Genomic DNA, 25,574 nt, shown 5'->3' with positions numbered 1-25,574 from the left:
TCAGAGGTCCAGCTCTAGGCAGTCTGGGTAGTTCCATATTTTTTCAATTTCCCAATGATAGAGACCAATGTGCTCTTGGAAACTTTCAACACTCTAGAAATTGTTTTATACCCTTCCCCAGATATGCCTTGTCACAATTCTACCTCAGAGATCTACGGACAGTTCCATGGACTTCATGGTATAGTTTCTGCTCTTCAAAAAGAAAAGGAAAGCCGCACACTCTAGGAGCTCAGATGCAATAATGTAATATCTTTAATAACCAACGTTTCGACAGACAAGCTGTCTTCATCAGGGTATAATGACAAACACTGCGGGTCACTGGTTTATATAGTGTGAAAGGACACACGCAGGTGTCTGTAATCATGGCCGGGTGTGGCCTAATAGCATTGGCCAATTCACAGATAAAAACAACATACAAAAAACATGGATAGCATATGATCATAGATACTTAGCTACATAGGCCCACAACATTTACAATGAATAGCAAAATCACAAGAATGGCTTCAAATCAAAGTCTACGTTGAGACCGAAGGGAGCAAGGGTCTGCTCTGACATGCACTATCAACTGTGGGACCTCAAATAGACAGGTGTGTTTATTTCTAAATCATGTCCAAACAATGGAATTGGCCACAGGTGGACTCCAATCAAGTTGTAGCAACGGCTCAAGGATGATCAAAGGAAACTGGATGCAACTGAGTGCAATTGGGAGGGTCATAGCAAAGGGGTGTGAATACTTGTGTAAATTAGATATTGCTGCATTTAATTTTAAATACATTTGCATATATTTCAAAAACATGTTTTCACTTTGTCATTATGGGGTATTGTGTGTAGATTGGTGAGAAAAAAATACATATTTAACCAATTTTGAATTTAGGCTGTAACAACAAAATGGGGAATAAGTCAAGGGGTATGAATACTTTCTCTAGGCACTGTACGTTAAGTATTTAATCCAAAGTTGTGTGAAGCTGGTCAATTTTACACACTATCAGATATAGAGGAGCGCCTTCCTCATAAAATGGCAGCTTTAGTCAAGATGGAATTCACAGTGAATAGTTCTAATCCATTGTTGTGGCTGGTAACAAACAGATTATCAGGTCAACATAGAGTAGACTACAAGTTTGACAGCTTTTCTATACTAGTTTAAGCATTATAGTCAATCTATAATGTTATTGTTCTCTGCGATATCATCATGAAACAGAACAAATATAATAGCCAAGAATCAAGGAAATTAAGTTGTATTTTATCCATTACACAAACATTTGTAAAACCCTAAAAGCAGACAGAAAGAAATATACAGGATGTGCATTCTGAAAACAGAATATAATTGCTCAAATTAAGCGGAAAAAACAGGACAACGAAGACATGGTCTCTTGCTGTGAATAAATAATTCCTCAAGTCAAGTCCTTTTCATGGTAAAATGTCTTCTTGAAGACAATGCTAGTTGTATTGAGGGAGCTTGGTGTCTTGATCCCGTTTGTGATGCTCTTCTTCAAAAGTCTTTGTAATGCAACAACCTGAAATGTAGTAGAGAAAAATCTACCAAATTAATATTATTCAAATATCTTTCTTAGATTTATTTATTTGTATCAAAAAATCACCCAGTGTTGATTTTATTTTCTGCTTTCCGAAAATAAAATATTCAGGAAAAACAAGACTCGCCTGAAGAGAGGGGCATGGCCCTTGTTGTTGGCCAGGGAGAAGAAGCCGCTGTTTGGGGAGAAGTCCAGGCAGTGGGCCCTGTAAATGGTTTTCCTCTGGAACATGGGGAAGTTCGAGAACACTGTGAAGCTGGGGATATGAACCTGAAATGATAAGGGTAGACACATTGATGACAGTAAAAGAGAGACATGGTTTTACTTCATTTAAAATCAATTCAAACTTTATTCATATCCAAGTCATGCTTTAATAAAACCTCTTATATACATTATAGCTGTAATGATGACAAAGACAACATTAGATTGGTTTGTGTGTGTGTGAGAGAGACTGACCAATCGGGCAGCCTCGTCGTCAGCCCTGGAGGCGATGGCCAGGATCTCGGAGGTGGGGTTGAAGCAGAGAGAGGTGGCAGAGGTCACAAGGTTCATGATGGCCTTCAGAGGCTTGGGGTTGTTCTGCCGCATACACACCTCCTGGGAGTACACGTTCACCACACCTGCCGCTGACCTGAGATAATAGAAATGGTAGAAAATGTATGTGAAAAACTTGAGTGTGCTACAGGTATCCTAGGTATTTCTATATAAAAAAATGTAATTGGGTCGTTCCACGAAATGGGTGCCTTTTGATATTTTAAGTAGAAATTGTGTACAAATCTTACATTTTAAAAGCCTGTTATATTAAATGACATGTCCTTTAACATAGACCACATTATATGAATAAAGACTTGCTAAAGTGCCAACATTTCTGCATTATGACATGTCCCTTCGTCAACCATGTGTCACCTATAGGAAGATTTTAACCCACTTAACCCCAACATTTCTCCAAGTTTCACCATCATTGTACAGCCCTTGTTATTTTGTTGCTTTGACAAAGTCATTTCTGAAGATGATTTAATGTTATTAATTTACGTCTGTCCCTCATTTTAAGATCAACCATGTTACTTGAACTGAATTCTCGTTTTAATAAAATGAAACTATTCCTTTTTAATATTTCCCCCCCCCAAAAACATAGAACATCTAACAGTCAAATCGTAGAGTAAAAGCAGGTGAACTGGTTCTACTCTTTTTGGCCATTTTCTGGTGTTTTGTGGTGGAAAACTGAGTGGGTCGAGCATAACACGTCAACCCTGTAATCCATAGATAGACAGGCTAGTCATTTTCTAACTTAATTTTTGCATTTAATTAACACTAATTAACACTTCCTGTTGCACTTCCTGTTGCACAAAACAAGATTCCATTCCCCCTGTCACCATGAAATGTATGGCTGATTAAAGATGAAATCATCAACCCTGTTATGCTCAACCCTGTTACTTTATTTGGCACTTAATAGGCACTTACTATAATTGTTTTATTTAACCTCTTAAAAGTGGGAAAACATGTTTTTTATTAAGTTGAATGTGCTCTCTATGACAATGTTATTTTTTTTTACACTTCTTAAAAAGGCACCTAATTGGTGGAACAGCCCAATTATCCTGAAGGTTTTGTGACAGAATCATGCATAAAATCTAAAAAAAGACATGTGAAGTAAGACAAACAGGACAATACAAACATTGCAATGGTTTGATCACAAAACGACAGTCAATCGCTGCTGAATCATATCAGCAAGGAAATGGATGAATGAATAAATGAGCTACACACCAACAACCTTATGAAAACAAAATGGCTGACTCACCCGCAGGCCAGATACTGTCCGTTCCTGGATGCAGCTATGGAGGTCCCACTCACACAGCCATCATCTGTGAACCTGTTCAGGCATTTACTGCTCCTCATGTCCCATATGTACACCTCACCCTCCTCTGCAACATCAAAAAAGGTTTAGTACATACAGGTACCCATGTACAGCTTTAAAAGTGCAATATGCAGAAATCGCTCCGCCATTTCCTTTTTGCTAAAATGCTAGTGACAAAACAAGCAGTGGTCGCCAATGCAGTGGTCACTTTCTGAGTCGAAATGCAAGCCAAGATTATTTTTTTTTGAACATGACAAAAAACAGAAGCCTATATATGAAACATTAACCAATTAAAAATTGTTCTGTAGCAATGAGGTTTGTAGTACGCTATAGGCCCAATACATTATCACTGAATATTGGCTATGCTTGAACTGCCCTGCCAATGTTGTTCTTCTCAGATCTGTTTGAAATTATATTTCAAAATTGTAGGTATATGATCACACTGGTAATAGATCATTTGCTGTATTACTTAAGGCACAGCTGAGTGAGCATAATCATTTGCTTTTATTTATTTTACTGAACTGATGGCCTGCATCTGATGATCACTCTGAGGGGAAGGAGAGAGCAGCGGTGAGGCTGCCTCTCACCAGAAAAGGGGACACAGTCTTCCAGCTGATGGAGAAACTCAAGTCGCACTGCATTATTTCTGCCTCATGCACCAATTCATGTTGTTAATACGATGGCCAGTTGAAGTGAAATATTACTCGATATAAAAAAAGAGTCACGCCACTAATAACACTTTGCTATACTGGTTGCAGTGTGAGTGGAAGTAGGGAGAATGCGCATCGACAGTGCTGAATAACAACTTAAACTTACTCATAAAAACAGCAGCGCTTTGCTGTATTCGTTGAGTCTCTCTCAAGTCATGGTTTTAAAAATTTAGACATTTCACAGTATCAACTTTGCTGTGCGCTCGAGGCTTCTTTTTACAGTCTATGGCTCGAGGAAACTGTGCAGACACAGTGATCTGAGCTATCTGATTGGCCAGCGGTAGGCCTGTATTTGCTCTCTGGGCCTGCCGGGTAAGTGGAGTTCTACCTTCAGACACATGACATTTTTCAAAACGGGAACACTTTGCCTTCCCAGTGCTAGGGCTGCTCAATCAAGTGCCCCTACCGCCAACTGCACAAAACAAACACATAAAATAGGAACACAAGGCTTTATCGTTGTTTCTATACAGAAATGTTTGGTGACCGACTAGGAATACCTTGAAGATTGACTGGTTGGTGACCACTGGTGTAGAGAATCATTGTATCATCTGAACCGCTGTTAAATATATTTTCCATAAACAAAAATATTGTATTTTCAGCTGTTTGAAGTTGGTGTACAAAACCGAAAGTAAAAGACACAAAAACAAATCTACCGCTTCTTAGACTTGCTTTCAAAGAGAGTGACAGATCTATAACTCACATTTCTATGTGAATTTGGTCAGGTCGCCCAAAAAGTTACATATTGCAGCTTTAACTAAAATCATCTAAAAAAAGGCTTTAGGATGTGATTGGGATGTGGCTGTGTGTCTTTTTAGACCAGGGTAAAACCCACCAGAATTGGTGAAGACTTTGCTGCCGTCGTGGGAGAAAGACACTCCCGTAATGTTTCCGTTGATCTTCATGCTTTTCACTACCTCCTTTGTCTGAAAAAAACAACAATGAGAAAATACTGACATTTATGCAATGCATGTGGTTGTCACATCATTTTTCATTATGAAGCTTACCGTTAGTTCCAAGTCACATGGTGTTTGGTTTACAAGCACACAACGCCTGATCCAAAATGGATTCTTATGTTTTGATCCATTTTGGATGTGTGGTATGTCAGGTATTTGCCATCTACAATCACCTACCTTCATTGTTAACACGTGGAGGTATCCGGAGGCGCCAGTGAGAAGGAGGGATTCTCCATCAGGGGAGACTTCAAACTCTTTCACCCTCTGTTCCCTCAGACCTGGGGGACAACCATAATTGTTACTGCACTCAATCACACCCATTTCAAAAATAACACAGTCTGGCTGAGAATATACAGTGATTTTATCTTTAAACCAATCACAGAACACAATAATTTGCTCAGTAATAATTTGGCTTGGGCGGTATACCATAGATACCGTATAACAGGGTATTTGGAAATAGCCACGGGATGGTTTTCAATAGCGTCAATACAGTTGAAACTTTATTTTCTATACATTTGAATATTTGTAGCTACTTTTTAAGTAAATACCTGCAGTCAACTTGTGCAATACATTAAGGAGATAAAGAAGATGGCGTTCTTCATTTCACCGGTCACATCATTTTTCATTATGAAGCTTACCGTTAGTTCCAAGTCACATGGTGTTTGGTTTACAAGCACACAACGACGAGAGACCGGAGCCTTGTGAGTCACTCAATGTTTTGCACCACGTGCCAGGTGATCTAGGGGTGGCAGGTAGCCTGGCGGGTAGGAGCATTGGGCCAGTAACCATAAGGTTGCTGGATCGAATCCCCGAGCTGACAAGGCAAAAATCTGTCGCTCTGCCCCTTAGCAAGGCAGTTAAACCCACTGTTCCCCGGCCGCCGTTGACATGGATGTTGATTAAGGCAGCCCCCCGCACCTCTCTGATTCAGAGGGGTTGGGTTAAATGCAGAAGACACATTTCAGTTGAATACATTCAGTTGTAAAACTGACTAGGTATCCCCCTTTGCCCTAGTTACACCACTAAATGTTTGCTAGATATCTTCTAACTATTAAGTTAACTGTCTAAAATTTGCTAAAAACAAGCTTCTCTTGGTAACAGCAGAGAATCTCCTCCTGGATCAAGAGCGTTGCCGTCTAATATTGTGCAGCAAACTGTGTATCATTTTTTTGTTACTTGTATAACTTTGAGATGGGATGTCTGTCCTGCAAATAATTTAGGTCAGAGACTGTATAAAATGTTCACAATGAGATTTTACGTGTACTTGTTAGCATTAATAACCTTCGGATTACAGAGGCTCAGTGGGGTTTGTGTTCAGTGCCACTTTTACCGAATATCCTGGGACTACCTTACAGCCAACAGGTTAGATTACTACCCAACAGGTTAGATTACTACCCAACAGCCAACAGGTTAGATTACTAACTAACAGCCAACAGGATAGATTACTACCTTACAGCCAACAGGTTAGATTACTACCCTACAGCCAACAGGATAGATTACTACCCTACAGCCAACAGGTTAGATTACTACCCAACAGCCAACAGGTTAGATTACTACCCAACAGCCAACAGGTTAGATTACTACCTTACAGCCAACAGGATAGATTATTATCCAACAGCAAACAGGTTAGATTACTACCTTACAGCCAACAGGTTAGATTACTACCCTACAGCCAACAGGTTAGATTACTACCTTACAGCCAACAGGTTAGATTACTACCCAACAGGTTAGATTACTACCCAACAGGTTAGATTACTACCCAACAGGTTAGATTACTACCCAACAGGTTAGATTACTACCCAACAGGTTAGATTACTACCCAACAGCCAACAGGTTAGATTACTACCTTACAGCCAAGAGGATATATTACTACCTTACAGCCAACAGGATAGATTACTACCCAACAGCCAACAGGTTAGATTACTACCTTACAGCCAACAGGTTAGATTACTACCTTACAGCCAACAGGTTAGATTACTACCTTACAGCCAACAGGATAGATTACTACCTTACAGCCAACAGGTTAGATTACTACCTTACAGCCAACAGGTTAGATTACTACCTTACAGCCAACAGGATAGATTACTACCTTACAGCCAACAGGATAGATTACTACCCAACAGGATAGATTACTACCTTACAGCCAACAGGATAGATTACTACCCAACAGCCAACAGGTTAGATTACTACCTTACAGCCAACAGGTTAGATTACTACCTTACAGCCAACAGGTTAGATTACTACCTTACAGCCAACAGGATAGATTACTACTTTACAGCCAACAGGATAGATTACTACCTTACAGCCAACAGGTTAGATTACTACCCAACAGCCAACAGGTTAGATTACTACCTTACAGCCAACAGGTTAGATTACTACCTTACAGCCAACAGGTTAGATTACTACCTTACAGCCAACAGGTTAGATTACTACCTTACAGCCAACAGGTTAGATTACTACCTTACAGCCAACAGGATATATTACTACCCAACAGGATAGATTACTACTTTACAGCCAACAGGATAGATTACTACCTTACATCCAACAGGTTAGATTACTACCTTACAGCCAACAGGTTAGATTACTACCCAACAGCCAACAGGTTAGATTACTATCCAACAGCCAACAGGTTAGATTACTACCTTACAGCCAACAGGATAGATTACTACCCAACAGCCAACAGGTTAGATTACTACCTTACAGCCAACAGGTTAGATTACTACCTTACAGCCAACAGGATAGATTACTACCCAACAGCCAACAGGATAGATTACTACCTTACAGCCAACAGGATAGATTACTACCCAACAGCCAACAGGTTAGATTACTACCTTACAGCCAACAGGTTAGATTACTACCTTACAGCCAACAGGTTAGATTACTACCTTACAGCCAACAGGTTAGATTACTACCTTACAGCCAACAGGATAGATTACTACCTTACAGCCAACAGGTTAGATTACTACCCAACAGCCAACAGGTTAGATTACTACCTTACAGCCAACAGGTTAGATAACTACCTTACAGCCAACAGGTTAGATTACTACCTTACAGCCAACAGGTTAGATTACTACCTTACAGCCAACAGGTTAGATTACTACCTTACAGCCAACAGGTTAGATTACTACCTTACAGCCAACAGGTTAGATTACTACCCTACAGCCAACAGGATAGATTACTACCCAACAGCCAACAGGTTAGATTACTACCCAACAGCCAACAGGTTAGATTAATACCTTACAACCAAAAGGTTAGATTACTACCCAACAGCCAACAGGTTAGATTACTATCCAACAGCCAACAGCTTAGATTACTACCTTACAGCCAACAGGATAGATTACTACCCAACAGCCAACAGGTTAGATTACTACCTTACAGCCAACAGGTTAGATTACTACCTTACAGCCAACAGGATAGATTACTATCCAACAGCCAACAGGTTAGATTACTACCTTACAGCCAACAGGATAGATTACTACCCAACAGCCAACAGGATAGATTACTACCCAACAGCCAACAGGTTAGATTACTACCTTACAGCCAACAGGTTAGATTACTACCTTACAGTCAACAGGATAGATTACTACCCAACAGGTTAGATTACTACCTTACAGCCAACAGGATAGATTACTACCCAACAGGTTAGATTACTACCTTACAGCCAACAGGTTAGATTACTACCTTACAGTCAACAGGATAGATTACTACCCAACAGGTTAGATTACTACCTTACAGCCAACAGGATAGATTACTACCCAACAGGTTAGATTACTACCTTACAGCCAACAGGTTAAATTACTACCTTACAGCCAACAGGTTAGATTACTACCTTACAGCCAACAGGTTAGATTACTACCTTACAGCCAACAGGTTAGATTACTATCCAACAGCCAACAGGATAGATTACTACCCAACAGCCAACAGGATAGATTACTACCCAACAGGTTAGATTACTACCTTACAGCCAACAGGATATATTACTACCCAACAGCCAACAGGTTAGATTACTACCTTACAGCCAACAGGTTAGATTACTACCTTACAGCCAACAGGTTAGATGACTACCTTACAGCCAACAGGATAGATTACTACCTTACAGCCAACAGGATAGATTACTATCCAACAGCCAACAGGTTAGATTACTACCCAACAGCCAACAGGTTAGATTACTACCCAACAGCCAACAGGTTAGATTACTACCCAACAGCCAACAGGTTAGATTACTACCCAACAGCCAACAGGTTAGATTACTACCTTACAGCCAACAGGTTATATTACTACCCTACAGCCAACAGGTTAGATTACTACCTTACATCCAACAGGTTAGATTACTACCTTACAGCCAACAGGATAGATTACTACCCAACAGGTTAGATTACTACCTTACAGCCAACAGGATAGATTACTACCCAACAGGTTAGATTACTACCTTACAGCCAACAGGATAGATTACTATCCAACAGCCAACAGGTTAGATTACTACCTTACAGCCAACAGGTTAGATTACTACCTTACAGCCAACAGGTTAGATTACTACCTTACAGCCAACAGGATAGATTACTACCCAATAGCCAACAGGATAGATTACTACCTTACAGCCAACAGGTTAGATTACTACCTTACAGCCAACAGGTTAGATTACTACCCAACAGCCAACAGGTTAGATTACTACCTTACAGCCAACAGGTTAGATTACTACCTTACATCCAACAGGTTAGATAACTACCTTACAGCCAACAGGTTAGATTACTACCTTACAGCCAACAGGTTAGATTACTACCTTACAGCCAACAGGATAGATTACTACCTTACAGCCAACAGGTTAAATTACTACCTTACAGCCAACAGGATAGATTACTATCCAACAGCCAACAGGATAGATTACTACCCAACAGGTTAGATTACTACCTTACAGCCAACAGGATAGATTACTATCCAACAGCCAACAGGTTAGATTACTACCTTACAGCCAACAGGTTAGATTACTACCTTACAGCCAACAGGTTAGATTACTACCTTACAGCCAACAGGATAGATTACTACCCAATAGCCAACAGGATAGATTACTACCTTACAGCCAACAGGTTAGATTACTACCTTACAGCCAACCGGTTAGATTACTACCCAACAGCCAACAGGTTAGATTACTACCTTACAGCCAACAGGTTAGATTACTACCTTACAGCCAACAGGTTAGATTACTACCTTACATCCAACAGGTTAGATAACTACCTTACAGCCAACAGGTTAGATTACTACCTTACAGCCAACAGGTTAGATTACTACCTTACAGCCAACAGGATAGATTACTACCTTACAGCCAACAGGTTAAATTACTACCTTACAGCCAACAGGATAGATTACTATCCAACAGCCAACAGGATAGATTACTACCCAACAGGTTAGCTTACTACCTTACAGCCAACAGGTTAGATTACTACCTTACAGCCAACAGGATAGATTACTACCTTACAGCCAACAGGTTAAATTACTACCTTACAGCCAACAGGATAGATTACTACCCAACAGCCAACAGGTTAGATTACTACCCAACAGGTTAGATTACTACCCAACAGCCAACAGGTTAGATTACTACCTTACAGCCAACAGGTTAGATTACTACCTTACAGCCAACAGGTTAGATTACTACCTTACAGCCAACAGGTTAGATTACTACCTTACAGCCAACAGGTTAGATTACTACCTTAAAGCCAACAGGATAGATTACTATCCAACAGCCAACAGGTTAGATTACTACCTTACAGCCAACAGGTTAGATTACTATCCAACAGCCAACAGGTTAGATTACTACCTTACAGCCAACAGGTTAGATTACTACCTTACAGCCAACAGGTTAGATTACTACCTTACAGCCAACAGGTTAGATTACTACCTAACAGCCAACAGGATAGATTACTACCCAACAGCCAACAGGATAGATTACTACCCAACAGCCAACAGGATAGATTACTACCCAACAGCCAACAGGTTAGATTACTACCTTACAGCCAACAGGTTAGATTACTACCTTACAGCCAACAGGATAGATTACTACCAAACAGGTTAGATTACTACCTTACAGCCAACAGGATAGATTACTATCCAACAGCCAACAGGTTAGATTACTACCTTACAGCCAACAGGTTAGATTACTATCCAACAGCCAACAGGTTAGATTACTACCTTACAGCCAACAGGTTAGATTACTACCTTACAGCCAACAGGTTAGATTACTACCTTACAGCCAACAGGATAGATTACTACCCAACAGCCAACAGGATAGATTACTACCCAACAGCCAACAGGTTAGATTACTACCTTACAGCCAACAGGTTAGATTACTACCTTACAGCCAACAGGATAGATTACTACCCAACAGGTTAGATTACTACCTTACAGCCAACAGGTTAAATTACTACCTTACAGCCAACAGGTTAGATTACTACCTTACAGCCAACAGGTTAGATTACTACCCTACAGCCAACAGGATAGATTACTACCTTACAGCCAACAGGATAGATTACTACCCAACAGGTTAGATTACTACCTTACATCCAACAGGTTAGATTACTATCCAACAGCCAACAGGTTAGATTACTACCTTACATCCAACAGGTTAGATTACTACCTTACAGCCAACAGGATAGATTACTACCCAACAGCCAACAGGTTAGATTACTACCTTACAGCCAACAGGTTAGATTACTACCCAACAGGTTAGATTACTACCTTACAGCCAACAGGATAGATTACTACCCAACAGCCAACAGGTTAGATTACTACCTTACAGCCAACAGGTTAGATTACTACCCAACAGCCAACAGGTTAGATTACTACCTTACAGCCAACAGGTTAGATTACTACCTTACAGCCAACAGGTTAGATTACTACCTTACAGCCAACAGGATAGATTACTACCTTACAGCCAACAGGATAGATTACTACCTTACAGCCAACAGGATAGATTACTACCCAACAGCCAACAGGTTAGATTACTATCCAACAGCCAACAGGATAGATTACTACCCAACAGGATAGATTACTACCTTACAGCCAACAGGTTAGATTACTACCCTACAGCCAACAGGTTAGATTACTACCTTACAGCCAAAATGTTAGATTACTACCCAACAGGTTAGATTACTACCCAACAGGTTAGATTACTACCCAACAGCCAACAGGTTAGATTACTACCTTACAGCCAACAGGATAGATTACTACCTTACAGCCAACAGGTTAGATTACTACCCAACAGCCAACAGGATAGATTACTACCCAACAGCCAACAGGTTAGATTACTACCTTACAGCCAACAGGTTAGATTACTACCCAACAGGTTAGATTACTACCCAACAGCCAACAGGATAGATTACTACCCAACAGGATAGATTACTACCTTACATCCAACAGGATAGATTACTACCCAACAGGATAGATTACTACCTTACAGCCAACAGGATAGATTACTACCCAACAGCCAACAGGTTAGATTACTACCTTACAGCCAACAGGTTAGATTACTACCTTACAGCCAACAGGTTAGATTACTACCCAACAGCCAACAGGTTAGATTACTACCTTACAGCCAACAGGTTAGATTACTACCTTACAGCCAACAGGTTAGATTACTACCTTACAGCCAACAGGTTAGATTACTACCTTACAGCCAACAGGATATATTACTACCCAACAGGATAGATTACTACCTTACAGCCAACAGGATAGATTACTACCTTACATCCAACAGGTTAGATTACTGCTTTACAGCCAACAGGTTAGATTACTACCCAACAGCCAACAGGTTAGATTACTATCCAACAGCCAACAGGTTAGATTACTACCTTACAGCCAACAGGATAGATTACTACCCAACAGCCAACAGGTTAGATTACTACTTTACAGCCAACAGGTTAGATTACTACCTTACAGCCAACAGGTTAGATTACTACCCAACAGCCAACAGGATAGATTACTACCTTACAGCCAACAGGATAGATTACTACCTTACAGCCAACAGGATAGATTACTACCTTACAGCCAACAGGTTAGATTACTACCTTACATCCAACAGGTTAGATTACTACCTTACAGCCAACAGGTTAGATTACTACCCAACAGGTTAGATTACTACCTTACAGCCAACAGGTTAGATTACTACCTTACAGCCAACAGGTTAGATTACTACCTTACAGCCAACAGGTTAGATTACTACCTTACAGCCAACAGGTTAGATTACTATCCAACAGCCAACAGGATAGATTACTACCCAACAGCCAACAGGATAGATTACTACCTTACAGCCAACAGGTTAGATTACTACCCAACGGCCAACAGGTTAGATTACTACCTTACAGCCAACAGGTTAGATTACTACCTTACAGCCAACAGGATAGATTACTACCTTACAGCCAACAGGATAGATTACTACCTTGCAGCCAACAGGTTAGATTACTACCCAACAGCCAACAGGTTAGATTACTATCCAACAGCCAACAGGATAGATTACTACCTTACAGCCAACAGGATAGATTACTACCCAACAGCGAACAGGTTAGATTAATACCTTACAGCCAACAGGTTAGATTACTACCCAACAGCCAACAGGTTAGATTACTATCCAACAGGCAACAGGTTAGATTACTACCTTACAGCCAACAGGATAGATTACTACCCAACAGCCAACAGGTTAGATTACTACCTTACAGCCAACAGGTTAGATAACTACCTTACAGCCAACAGGTTAGATTACTACCTTACAGCCAACAGGATAGATTACTACCTTACAGCCAACAGGATAGATTACTACCTTACATCCAACAGGTTAGATTACTGCTTTACAGCCAACAGGTTAGATTACTACCCAACAGCCAACAGGTTAGATTACTATCCAACAGCCAACAGGTTAGATTACTACCTTACAGCCAACAGGTTAGATTACTACCTTACAGCCAACAGGTTAGATTACTACCCAACAGCCAACAGGTTAGATTACTACCTTACAGCCAACAGGTTAGATTACTACCTTACATCCAACAGGTTAGATAACTACCTTACAGCCAACAGGTTAGATTACTACCTTACAGCCAACAGGTTAGATTACTACCTTACAGCCAACAGGATAGATTACTACCTTACAGCCAACAGGTTAAATTACTACCTTACAGCCAACAGGATAGATTACTATCCAACAGCCAACAGGATAGATTACTACCCAACAGGTTAGATTACTACTTTACAGCCAACAGGATAGATTACTATCCAACAGCCAACAGGTTAGATTACTACCTTACAGCCAACAGGATAGATTACTACCCAACAGCCAAGATTACTACCTTACAGCCAACAGGTTAGATTACTACCTTACAGCCAACAGGATAGATTACTACCCAACAGGTTAGATTACTACCTTACAGCCAACAGGATAGATTACTACCCAACAGGTTAGATTACTACCTTACAGCCAACAGGTTAAATTACTACCTTACAGCCAACAGGTTAGATTACTACCTTACAGCCAACATGTTAGATTACTACCCAACAGCCAACAGGTTAGATTACTACCCAACAGCCAACAGGTTAGATTACTACCCAACAGGTTAGATTACTACCTTACAGCCAACAGGATAGATTACTACCCAACAGGTTAGATTACTACCTTACAGCCAACAGGTTAGATGACTACCTTACAGCCAACAGGATAGATTACTACCTTACAGCCAACAGGATAGATTACTATCCAACAGCCAACAGGTTAGATTACTACCTTACAGCCAACAGGTTAGATTACTACCCAACAGCCAACAGGTTAGATTACTACCTTACAGCCAACAGGTTAGATTACTACCCAACAGCCAACAGGTTAGATTACTACCTTACAGCCAACAGGTTATATTACTACCTTACAGCTAACAGGTTAGATTACTACCTTACATCCAACAGGTTAGATTACTACCTTACAGCCAACAGGATAGATTACTACCTTACAGCCAACAGGTTAGATTACTACCTTACAGCCAACAGGATAGATTACTACCTTACAGCCAACAGGTTAAATTACTACCTTACAGCCAACAGGATAGATTACTACCCAACAACCAACAGGTTAGATTACTACCCAACAGCCAACAGGTTAGATTACTACCTTACAGCCAACAGGTTAGATTACTACCTTACAGCCAACAGGTTAGATTACTACCCAACAGCCAACAGGTTAGATTACTACCTTACAGCCAACAGGTTAGATTACTACCCAACAGCCAACAGGTTAGATTACTACCTTACAGCCAACAGGTTATATTACTACCTTACAGCCAACAGGTTAGATTACTACCTTACATCCAACAGGTTAGATAACTACCTTACAGCCAACAGGTTAGATTACTACCTTACAGCCAACAGGTTAGATTACTACCTTACAGCCAACAGGATAGATTACTACCTTACAGCCAACAGGTTAGATTACTACCCAACAGCCAACAGGTTAGATTACTATCCAACAGCCAACAGGTTAGATTACTACCTTACAGTAAGGCTGAACGATTTTGGAAAATAATCTAATTGCGATTTTTTGCCCCCAATATTGCGATTGCGATTTAATATGCGATTTAATTTATTTATCCTTTTTCCCCTACAAAACATAATGAATGATTTAAATATGACCAACACAATAGTATATACATTTAGTGTGAAATGTTCTTTCCCATAGGCTGGGTCTATTTGTTAGAATTAAATTCAAACATGTATGACTTGAAATAAATGACATTTTTATTGAACTGCTCATTACAGAAACATCTGTGGCTTTGCCACTGTGCATTTAAATAATTTAAACAAAGGCATGAACTTTGTAAACACTGTGTGCAAAAGGTACAGTCTTAAGAAAAAAATAATTTTAAATTGTATGTATCTTACTGCTCCCAAGTCAGTAACATTTCACACAACTGAAACAAGGAATTTGCTTTGAAAATATTTTGTAAAATCAAAGTAAATAAAGTTATAAATAAAAAATGAGAAATGCACTTTTAATTTAGACAAACTATTTTTTATAAACGATTTGAATATTATAATATAAAATAGATGAGCCTCACTTATCTCAAGTACACAACAATAACACACCACACAGACTAAAGTTCACTACGAGTATGGCACTGCCAGCCATACTTATCCAACAGTTCTGTTCTCAGTGGCTCACAGGTTTTTTGCTAAGAAAACCAGAATATTGACTTTTTCTGGCTTCAAGGATGAGCGAGTGCAAGTCACAATATTCCCTCCTGTGCTAAAAAGACGCTCTGAGGGAGCGCTTGTAGCAGGTACACAAAGATACTTGCGTGCCATGGTGCACAACTGTGGGTAGCTGATCTTGTGCACCCTCCACCAAGCCAATGGATCATCTTCTCCATCAATGGTAGGAGTCATCAGGTAATTGTTTATCTCTGCCTCTGCGACATCTTCAAGATTTACAGGCAAAGAAGGAGAGGCTGAACTGGTCTTGAAAAAACTGCCAAGAGATCTCTTCGTCTTTTCCCCCAAGGACTGTGCACTTTGAGGCATCTGAACAGTTTCAGTACGAGACCTCTTCTCCTATTAGATGAAAACAACAGCCATTAGTTTTCCAGTTAGATTTTACAGAAAATTTTTGTTTTTGTGAAATACATAATTATTTACCCAATGATATGTACGTTGTGCCAAGTCTACTATCTCTGTCTTCAGACGAGTCTTGATAGCAGGGATGTTGTCTGTACTGATGTACTGTATTTTGAACCTAGGGTCCAGGAAACAGGCAACATCCAAAAGCTCCTGGATGTTTGGGTCTCCATATTTGTTATTGAGGTATGCTAGGACTTTGGTTTTTATTGATTTAGTCAGGTCAGTGTCCTCAGCATCTTCAGCCAGGACTGATGTGGCAAAAAGGTGGAGAACTGGCTTGAGGTAGGAGATGCTTACATACTCCTCTCCAGAAAGAGCATCAGTAAACTCCAGTAGAGGATGCAGTGCCTTGTGAATCGACTCCAACACGTCAATATCCTGCCAGGTTGGGATAAGGGAGCGTGCATATCGATCTCCAGACAATACCTGAGAAATGGCTTTGGCCTGTTCAAGCACTCTGGCAATCATCATTTCTTTAGAACCCCATCTTGTTGGGCACTCCGTTATGAGGTTGTGCTCAGGGAGTTTGAGCTCTCTCTGTGCCTCCGTCAGGGCTGCTTTCTTCTTCCAACTGTGGGAAAAGTGCCCCACCAGCTTCCTGCACAGTGCTGTTGCCCTTGACACTCTGTCATCTTTGAGTGCATTTTCTAAAAGAAATAAAAAGTAGTGTATTACACACAATTTGAGTTTTGATACAAGGCTCTCACTATTACACACTCAAATTAGCTGTAATTCTGAAATACACACATCCACAACACATCCTCTCTCTCTCTCTCAATTCAAAGGGTCTTTATTTGCATGTCAATTCTCTCTCTCTTTCTCTCTCTCTCTCTCTCATAAACACTAAAAAAACATGTAAAAAACAAAAACAAGAAAAGAAAAAAAATGCAGGTGGGCATTCCACCACAGACAGACATATGATATAAGCAAGTAAAATGAATTTACATATTAGAAAAGGAGTGGAAGTATGAATTTATTTAATCCCATCCGATTTATATAATATCATTTATATATATTTGTATATTCAGCTTTACTAATCGACGCATCTCTCTCTCTCGCACTCGCGCACACACACACACACACACACACACACAAACACACACACACACACACACACACACACACACACACACACACGATAACTTACCAATGGCAAGATGTAATCTGTGGCCAAAACATTGGAGCCTCGTCCATTCATTAAGCCGCGCAGCAAGCACCATATTCGACGCGTTGTCCGTCGTGATGCAGACGTGATTCTCCTCGTGGAGATCCCAGCTGACAAGCCCTTCTCTCAGGCCGGCTGCAATATTTTCCCCTGTGTGATCGTCTGGGAAGTAGGTAGTTTGTAGGCAGCGAGCTCGGAGGTTGAAATCTTCATCAATAAAATGGACTGTAAGACTCTGGTACGGCTCAGCTGTGCGGCTTGACCACATATCAGTAGTGCTAGCAAAAAACTCCACCGTTTTAAGTTCCGCGGCGACTTTCTCTTTGCACTTTTTGTACAGCTCCGGTATGGCAGTCTGACTGAAGTATGTGCGGGAGGGTATACTGTAACGTTTATCAAGCGTATGTATTAATGCCATGAACCCAGGCTTGGTCACCGTGCTGAGAGGCATCATATCTTTGGCTATGAACTCGGTTATTGTCCGAGTGATTTCTCCGTGCCGTTTTGAATTACGTTCATACGGAGTGACACTTTCGAACATTTCTGTCAGTGATCCCTGTCTTGAGGTATTTGGCTTGTCTCGCGCACTGATGCTCGGCATTTTGGTCATACAACTGTCATGCATTGATTTGTGGTATTTTTTTAAGTGCTGAAACAGGTTTGTAGTGTTACCCCGTGAAGTAGCAATCGGAGCACGGCATGCTCTGCACAACACCTGACGCTGCTCAGCATCTTCTTTTTTAAAACCAAAATAGTTCCACACCACCGACGTGCTGTTCCTCTTCGATATTAAAGTATCAGCTGTGTCAGTTTCTGACTGTTCCGTCGAGCAAGAGGACATTGCGCTGGACAGCATGAAAAGTCGCGTCACGTGACCACCTCAAATCGCGCTCGTTGCGATTAGAAAATCGCGTTCAGTCAAATCGCGATATTATCGCGAATGCAATTAATCGTTCAGCCCTACCTTACATCCAACAGGATAGATTACTACCCAACAGCCAACAGGTTAGATTACTACCTTACAGCCAACAGGTTAGATTACTACCTTACAGCCAACAGGTTAGATTACTACCTTACAGCCAACAGGTTAGATTACTACCTTACAGCCAACAGGTTAGATTACTACCCAACAGGTTAGATTACTACCTTACAGCCAACAGGATAGATTACTATCCAACAGCCAACAGGTTAGATTACTACCTTACAGCCAACAGGTTAGATTACTACCCAACAGCCAACAGGTTAGATTACTATCCAACAGCCAACAGGTTAGATTACTACCTTACAGCCAACAGGATAGATTACTACCCAACAGCCAACAGGTTAGATTACTACCTTACAGCCAACAGGTTAGATTACTACCTTACAGCCAACAGGTTAGATTACTACCTTACAGCCAACAGGTTAGATTACTACCTTACCGCCAACAGGATAGATTACTACCCAACAGCCAACAGGATAGATTACTACCCAACAGCCAACAGGATAGATTACTACCCAACAGCCAACAGGTTAGATTACTACCTTACAGCCAACAGGTTAGATTACTACCTTACAGCCAACAGGTTAAATTACTACCTTACAGCCAACAGGTTAGATTACTACCTTACAGCCAACAGGTTAGATTACTACCCTACAGCCAACAGGATAGATTACTACCTTACAGCCAACAGGATAGATTACTACCCAACAGGTTAGATTACTACCTTACATCCAACAGGTTAGATTACTATCCAACAGCCAACAGGTTAGATTACTACCTTACATCCAACAGGTTAGATTACTACCTTACAGCCAACAGGATAGATTACTACCCAACAGCCAACAGGTTAGATTACTACCTTACAGCCAACAGGTTAGATTACTACCCAACAGGTTAGATTACTACCTTACAGCCAACAGGATAGATTACTACCCAACAGCCAACAGGTTAGATTACTACCTTACAGCCAACAGGTTAGATTACTACCCAACAGCCAACAGGTTAGATTACTACCTTACAGCCAACAGGTTAGATTACTACCTTACAGCCAACAGGTTAGATTACTACCTTACAGCCAACAGGATAGATTACTACCTTACAGCCAACAGGATAGATTACTACCTTACAGCCAACAGGATAGATTACTACCCAACAGCCAACAGGTTAGATTACTATCCAACAGCCAACAGGATAGATTACTACCCAACAGGATAGATTACTACCTTACAGCCAACAGGTTAGATTACTACCCTACAGCCAACAGGTTAGATTACTACCTTACAGCCAAAATGTTAGATTACTACCCAACAGGTTAGATTACTACCCAACAGGTTAGATTACTACCCAACAGCCAACAGGTTAGATTACTACCTTACAGCCAACAGGATAGATTACTACCTTACAGCCAACAGGTTAGATTACTACCCAACAGCCAACAGGATAGATTACTACCCAACAGCCAACAGGTTAGATTACTACCTTACAGCCAACAGGTTAGATTACTACCCAACAGGTTAGATTACTACCCAACAGCCAACAGGATAGATTACTACCCAACAGGATAGATTACTACCTTACATCCAACAGGATAGATTACTACCCAACAGGATAGATTACTACCTTACAGCCAACAGGATAGATTACTACCCAACAGCCAACAGGTTAGATTACTACCTTACAGCCAACAGGTTAGATTACTACCTTACAGCCAACAGGTTAGATTACTACCCAACAGCCAACAGGTTAGATTACTACCTTACAGCCAACAGGTTAGATTACTACCTTACAGCCAACAGGTTAGATTACTACCTTACAGCCAACAGGTTAGATTACTACCTTACAGCCAACAGGATATATTACTACCCAACAGGATAGATTACTACCTTACAGCCAACAGGATAGATTACTACCTTACATCCAACAGGTTAGATTACTGCTTTACAGCCAACAGGTTAGATTACTACCCAACAGCCAACAGGTTAGATTACTATCCAACAGCCAACAGGTTAGATTACTACCTTACAGCCAACAGGATAGATTACTACCCAACAGCCAACAGGTTAGATTACTACTTTACAGCCAACAGGTTAGATTACTACCTTACAGCCAACAGGTTAGATTACTACCCAACAGCCAACAGGATAGATTACTACCTTACAGCCAACAGGATAGATTACTACCTTACAGCCAACAGGATAGATTACTACCTTACAGCCAACAGGTTAGATTACTACCTTACATCCAACAGGTTAGATTACTACCTTACAGCCAACAGGTTAGATTACTACCCAACAGGTTAGATTACTACCTTACAGCCAACAGGTTAGATTACTACCTTACAGCCAACAGGTTAGATTACTACCTTACAGCCAACAGGTTAGATTACTACCTTACAGCCAACAGGTTAGATTACTATCCAACAGCCAACAGGATAGATTACTACCCAACAGCCAACAGGATAGATTACTACCTTACAGCCAACAGGTTAGATTACTACCCAACGGCCAACAGGTTAGATTACTACCTTACAGCCAACAGGTTAGATTACTACCTTACAGCCAACAGGATAGATTACTACCTTACAGCCAACAGGATAGATTACTACCTTGCAGCCAACAGGTTAGATTACTATCCAACAGCCAACAGGATAGATTACTACCTTACAGCCAACAGGATAGATTACTACCCAACAGCGAACAGGTTAGATTAATACCTTACAGCCAACAGGTTAGATTACTACCCAACAGTCAACAGGTTAGATTACTATCCAACAGGCAACAGGTTAGATTACTACCTTACAGCCAACAGGATAGATTACTACCCAACAGCCAACAGGTTAGATTACTACCTTACAGCCAACAGGTTAGATAACTACCTTACAGCCAACAGGTTAGATTACTACCTTACAGCCAACAGGATAGATTACTACCCAACAGGTTAGATTACTACTTTACAGCCAACAGGATAGATTACTATCCAACAGCCAACAGGTTAGATTACTACCTTACAGCCAACAGGATAGATTACTACCCAACAGCCAAGATTACTACCTTACAGCCAACAGGTTAGATTACTACCTTACAGCCAACAGGATAGATTACTACCCAACAGGTTAGATTACTACCTTACAGCCAACAGGATAGATTACTACCCAACAGGTTAGATTACTACCTTACAGCCAACAGGTTAAATTACTACCTTACAGCCAACAGGTTAGATTACTACCTTACAGCCAACATGTTAGATTACTACCCAACAGCCAACAGGTTAGATTACTACCCAACAGCCAACAGGTTAGATTACTACCCAACAGGTTAGATTACTACCTTACAGCCAACAGGATAGATTACTACCCAACAGGTTAGATTACTACCTTACAGCCAACAGGTTAGATGACTACCTTACAGCCAACAGGATAGATTACTACCTTACAGCCAACAGGATAGATTACTATCCAACAGCCAACAGGTTAGATTACTACCTTACAGCCAACAGGTTAGATTACTACCCAACAGCCAACAGGTTAGATTACTACCTTACAGCCAACAGGTTAGATTACTACCCAACAGCCAACAGGTTAGATTACTACCTTACAGCCAACAGGTTATATTACTACCTTACAGCCAACAGGTTAGATTACTACCTTACATCCAACAGGTTAGATTACTACCTTACAGCCAACAGGATAGATTACTACCTTACAGCCAACAGGTTAGATTACTACCTTACAGCCAACAGGATAGATTACTACCTTACAGCCAACAGGTTAAATTACTACCTTACAGCCAACAGGATAGATTACTACCCAACAACCAACAGGTTAGATTACTACCCAACAGCCAACAGGTTAGATTACTACCTTACAGCCAACAGGTTAGATTACTACCTTACAGCCAACAGGTTAGATTACTACCCAACAGCCAACAGGTTAGATTACTACCTTACAGCCAACAGGTTAGATTACTACCCAACAGCCAACAGGTTAGATTACTACCTTACAGCCAACAGGTTATATTACTACCTTACAGCCAACAGGTTAGATTACTACCTTACATCCAACAGGTTAGATAACTACCTTACAGCCAACAGGTTAGATTACTACCTTACAGCCAACAGGTTAGATTACTACCTTACAGCCAACAGGATAGATTACTACCTTACAGCCAACAGGTTAGATTACTACCCAACAGCCAACAGGTTAGATTACTATCCAACAGCCAACAGGTTAGATTACTACCTTACAGTAAGGCTGAACGATTTTGGAAAATAATCTAATTGCGATTTTTTGCCCCCAATATTGCGATTGCGATTTAATATGCGATTTAATTTATTTATCCTTTTTCCCCTACAAAACATAATGAATGATTTAAATATGACCAACACAATAGTATATACATTTAGTGTGAAATGTTCTTTCCCATAGGCTGGGTCTATTTGTTAGAATTAAATTCAAACATGTATGACTTGAAATAAATGACATTTTTATTGAACTGCTCATTACAGAAACATCTGTGGCTTTGCCACTGTGCATTTAAATAATTTAAACAAAGGCATGAACTTTGTAAACACTGTGTGCAAAAGGTACAGTCTTAAGAAAAAAATAATTTTAAATTGTATGTATCTTACTGCTCCCAAGTCAGTAACATTTCACACAACTGAAACAAGGAATTTGCTTTGAAAATATTTTGTAAAATCAAAGTAAATAAAGTTATAAATAAAAAATGAGAAATGCACTTTTAATTTAGACAAACTATTTTTTATAAACGATTTGAATATTATAATATAAAATAGATGAGCCTCACTTATCTCAAGTACACAACAATAACACACCACACAGACTAAAGTTCACTACGAGTATGGCACTGCCAGCCATACTTATCCAACAGTTCTGTTCTCAGTGGCTCACAGGTTTTTTGCTAAGAAAACCAGAATATTGACTTTTTCTGGCTTCAAGGATGAGCGAGTGCAAGTCACAATATTCCCTCCTGTGCTAAAAAGACGCTCTGAGGGAGCGCTTGTAGCAGGTACACAAAGATACTTGCGTGCCATGGTGCACAACTGTGGGTAGCTGATCTTGTGCACCCTCCACCAAGCCAATGGATCATCTTCTCCATCAATGGTAGGAGTCATCAGGTAATTGTTTATCTCTGCCTCTGCGACATCTTCAAGATTTACAGGCAAAGAAGGAGAGGCTGAACTGGTCTTGAAAAAACTGCCAAGAGATCTCTTCGTCTTTTCCCCCAAGGACTGTGCACTTTGAGGCATCTGAACAGTTTCAGTACGAGACCTCTTCTCCTATTAGATGAAAACAACAGCCATTAGTTTTCCAGTTAGATTTTACAGAAAATTTTTGTTTTTGTGAAATACATAATTATTTACCCAATGATATGTACGTTGTGCCAAGTCTACTATCTCTGTCTTCAGACGAGTCTTGATAGCAGGGATGTTGTCTGTACTGATGTACTGTATTTTGAACCTAGGGTCCAGGAAACAGGCAACATCCAAAAGCTCCTGGATGTTTGGGTCTCCATATTTGTTATTGAGGTATGCTAGGACTTTGGTTTTTATTGATTTAGTCAGGTCAGTGTCCTCAGCATCTTCAGCCAGGACTGATGTGGCAAAAAGGTGGAGAACTGGCTTGAGGTAGGAGATGCTTACATACTCCTCTCCAGAAAGAGCATCAGTAAACTCCAGTAGAGGATGCAGTGCCTTGTGAATCGACTCCAACACGTCAATATCCTGCCAGGTTGGGATAAGGGAGCGTGCATATCGATCTCCAGACAATACCTGAGAAATGGCTTTGGCCTGTTCAAGCACTCTGGCAATCATCATTTCTTTAGAACCCCATCTTGTTGGGCACTCCGTTATGAGGTTGTGCTCAGGGAGTTTGAGCTCTCTCTGTGCCTCCGTCAGGGCTGCTTTCTTCTTCCAACTGTGGGAAAAGTGCCCCACCAGCTTCCTGCACAGTGCTGTTGCCCTTGACACTCTGTCATCTTTGAGTGCATTTTCTAAAAGAAATAAAAAGTAGTGTATTACACACAATTTGAGTTTTGATACAAGGCTCTCACTATTACACACTCAAATTAGCTGTAATTCTGAAATACACACATCCACAACACATCCTCTCTCTCTCTCTCAATTCAAAGGGTCTTTATTTGCATGTCAATTCTCTCTCTCTTTCTCTCTCTCTCTCTCTCATAAACACTAAAAAAACATGTAAAAAAACAAAAACAAGAAAAGAAAAAAAATGCAGGTGGGCATTCCACCACAGACAGACATATGATATAAGCAAGTAAAATGAATTTACATATTAGAAAAGGAGTGGAAGTATGAATTTATTTAATCCCATCCGATTTATATAATATCATTTATATATATTTGTATATTCAGCTTTACTAATCGACGCATCTCTCTCTCTCGCACTCGCGCACACACACACACACACACACACACACAAACACACACACACACACACACACACACACACACACACACACACGATAACTTACCAATGGCAAGATGTAATCTGTGGCCAAAACATTGGAGCCTCGTCCATTCATTAAGCCGCGCAGCAAGCACCATATTCGACGCGTTGTCCGTCGTGATGCAGACGTGATTCTCCTCGTGGAGATCCCAGCTGACAAGCCCTTCTCTCAGGCCGGCTGCAATATTTTCCCCTGTGTGATCGTCTGGGAAGTAGGTAGTTTGTAGGCAGCGAGCTCGGAGGTTGAAATCTT

General features: G+C 40.5%; 1 protein-coding gene across 1 annotated transcript in view; it reads right to left on the bottom strand.

The window, feature by feature from the left end:
* Positions 1–309: 309 nt before the first annotated feature.
* LOC311104227 (U3 small nucleolar RNA-associated protein 18 homolog) overlaps positions 310–25,574 on the bottom strand; it is a 38,780-nt gene continuing 13,515 nt past the window's right edge. Inside the window, exons 8-13 of the mRNA XM_084145968.1 lie at positions 5,225–5,325; positions 4,927–5,017; positions 3,328–3,451; positions 1,989–2,163; positions 1,660–1,802; positions 310–1,514 (exon numbers count right to left, since the gene is read on the bottom strand). Of these exons, the coding sequence (XP_084002094.1) occupies positions 1,490–1,514; positions 1,660–1,802; positions 1,989–2,163; positions 3,328–3,451; positions 4,927–5,017; positions 5,225–5,325 (659 nt within the window). The 3' untranslated portion in view covers positions 310–1,489. The remainder of the gene's footprint in view (positions 1,515–1,659; positions 1,803–1,988; positions 2,164–3,327; positions 3,452–4,926; positions 5,018–5,224; positions 5,326–25,574) is intronic.

This window comes from Coregonus lavaretus (assembly GCF_964263955.1).
Source record: "Coregonus lavaretus genome assembly, chromosome: 28".
NCBI classification, from domain to species: domain Eukaryota; kingdom Metazoa; phylum Chordata; class Actinopteri; order Salmoniformes; family Salmonidae; genus Coregonus; species Coregonus lavaretus.
The sequence above is the reverse complement of the archived record's forward strand: the minus strand, read 5'-3'. Positions and strand labels throughout refer to the sequence as shown.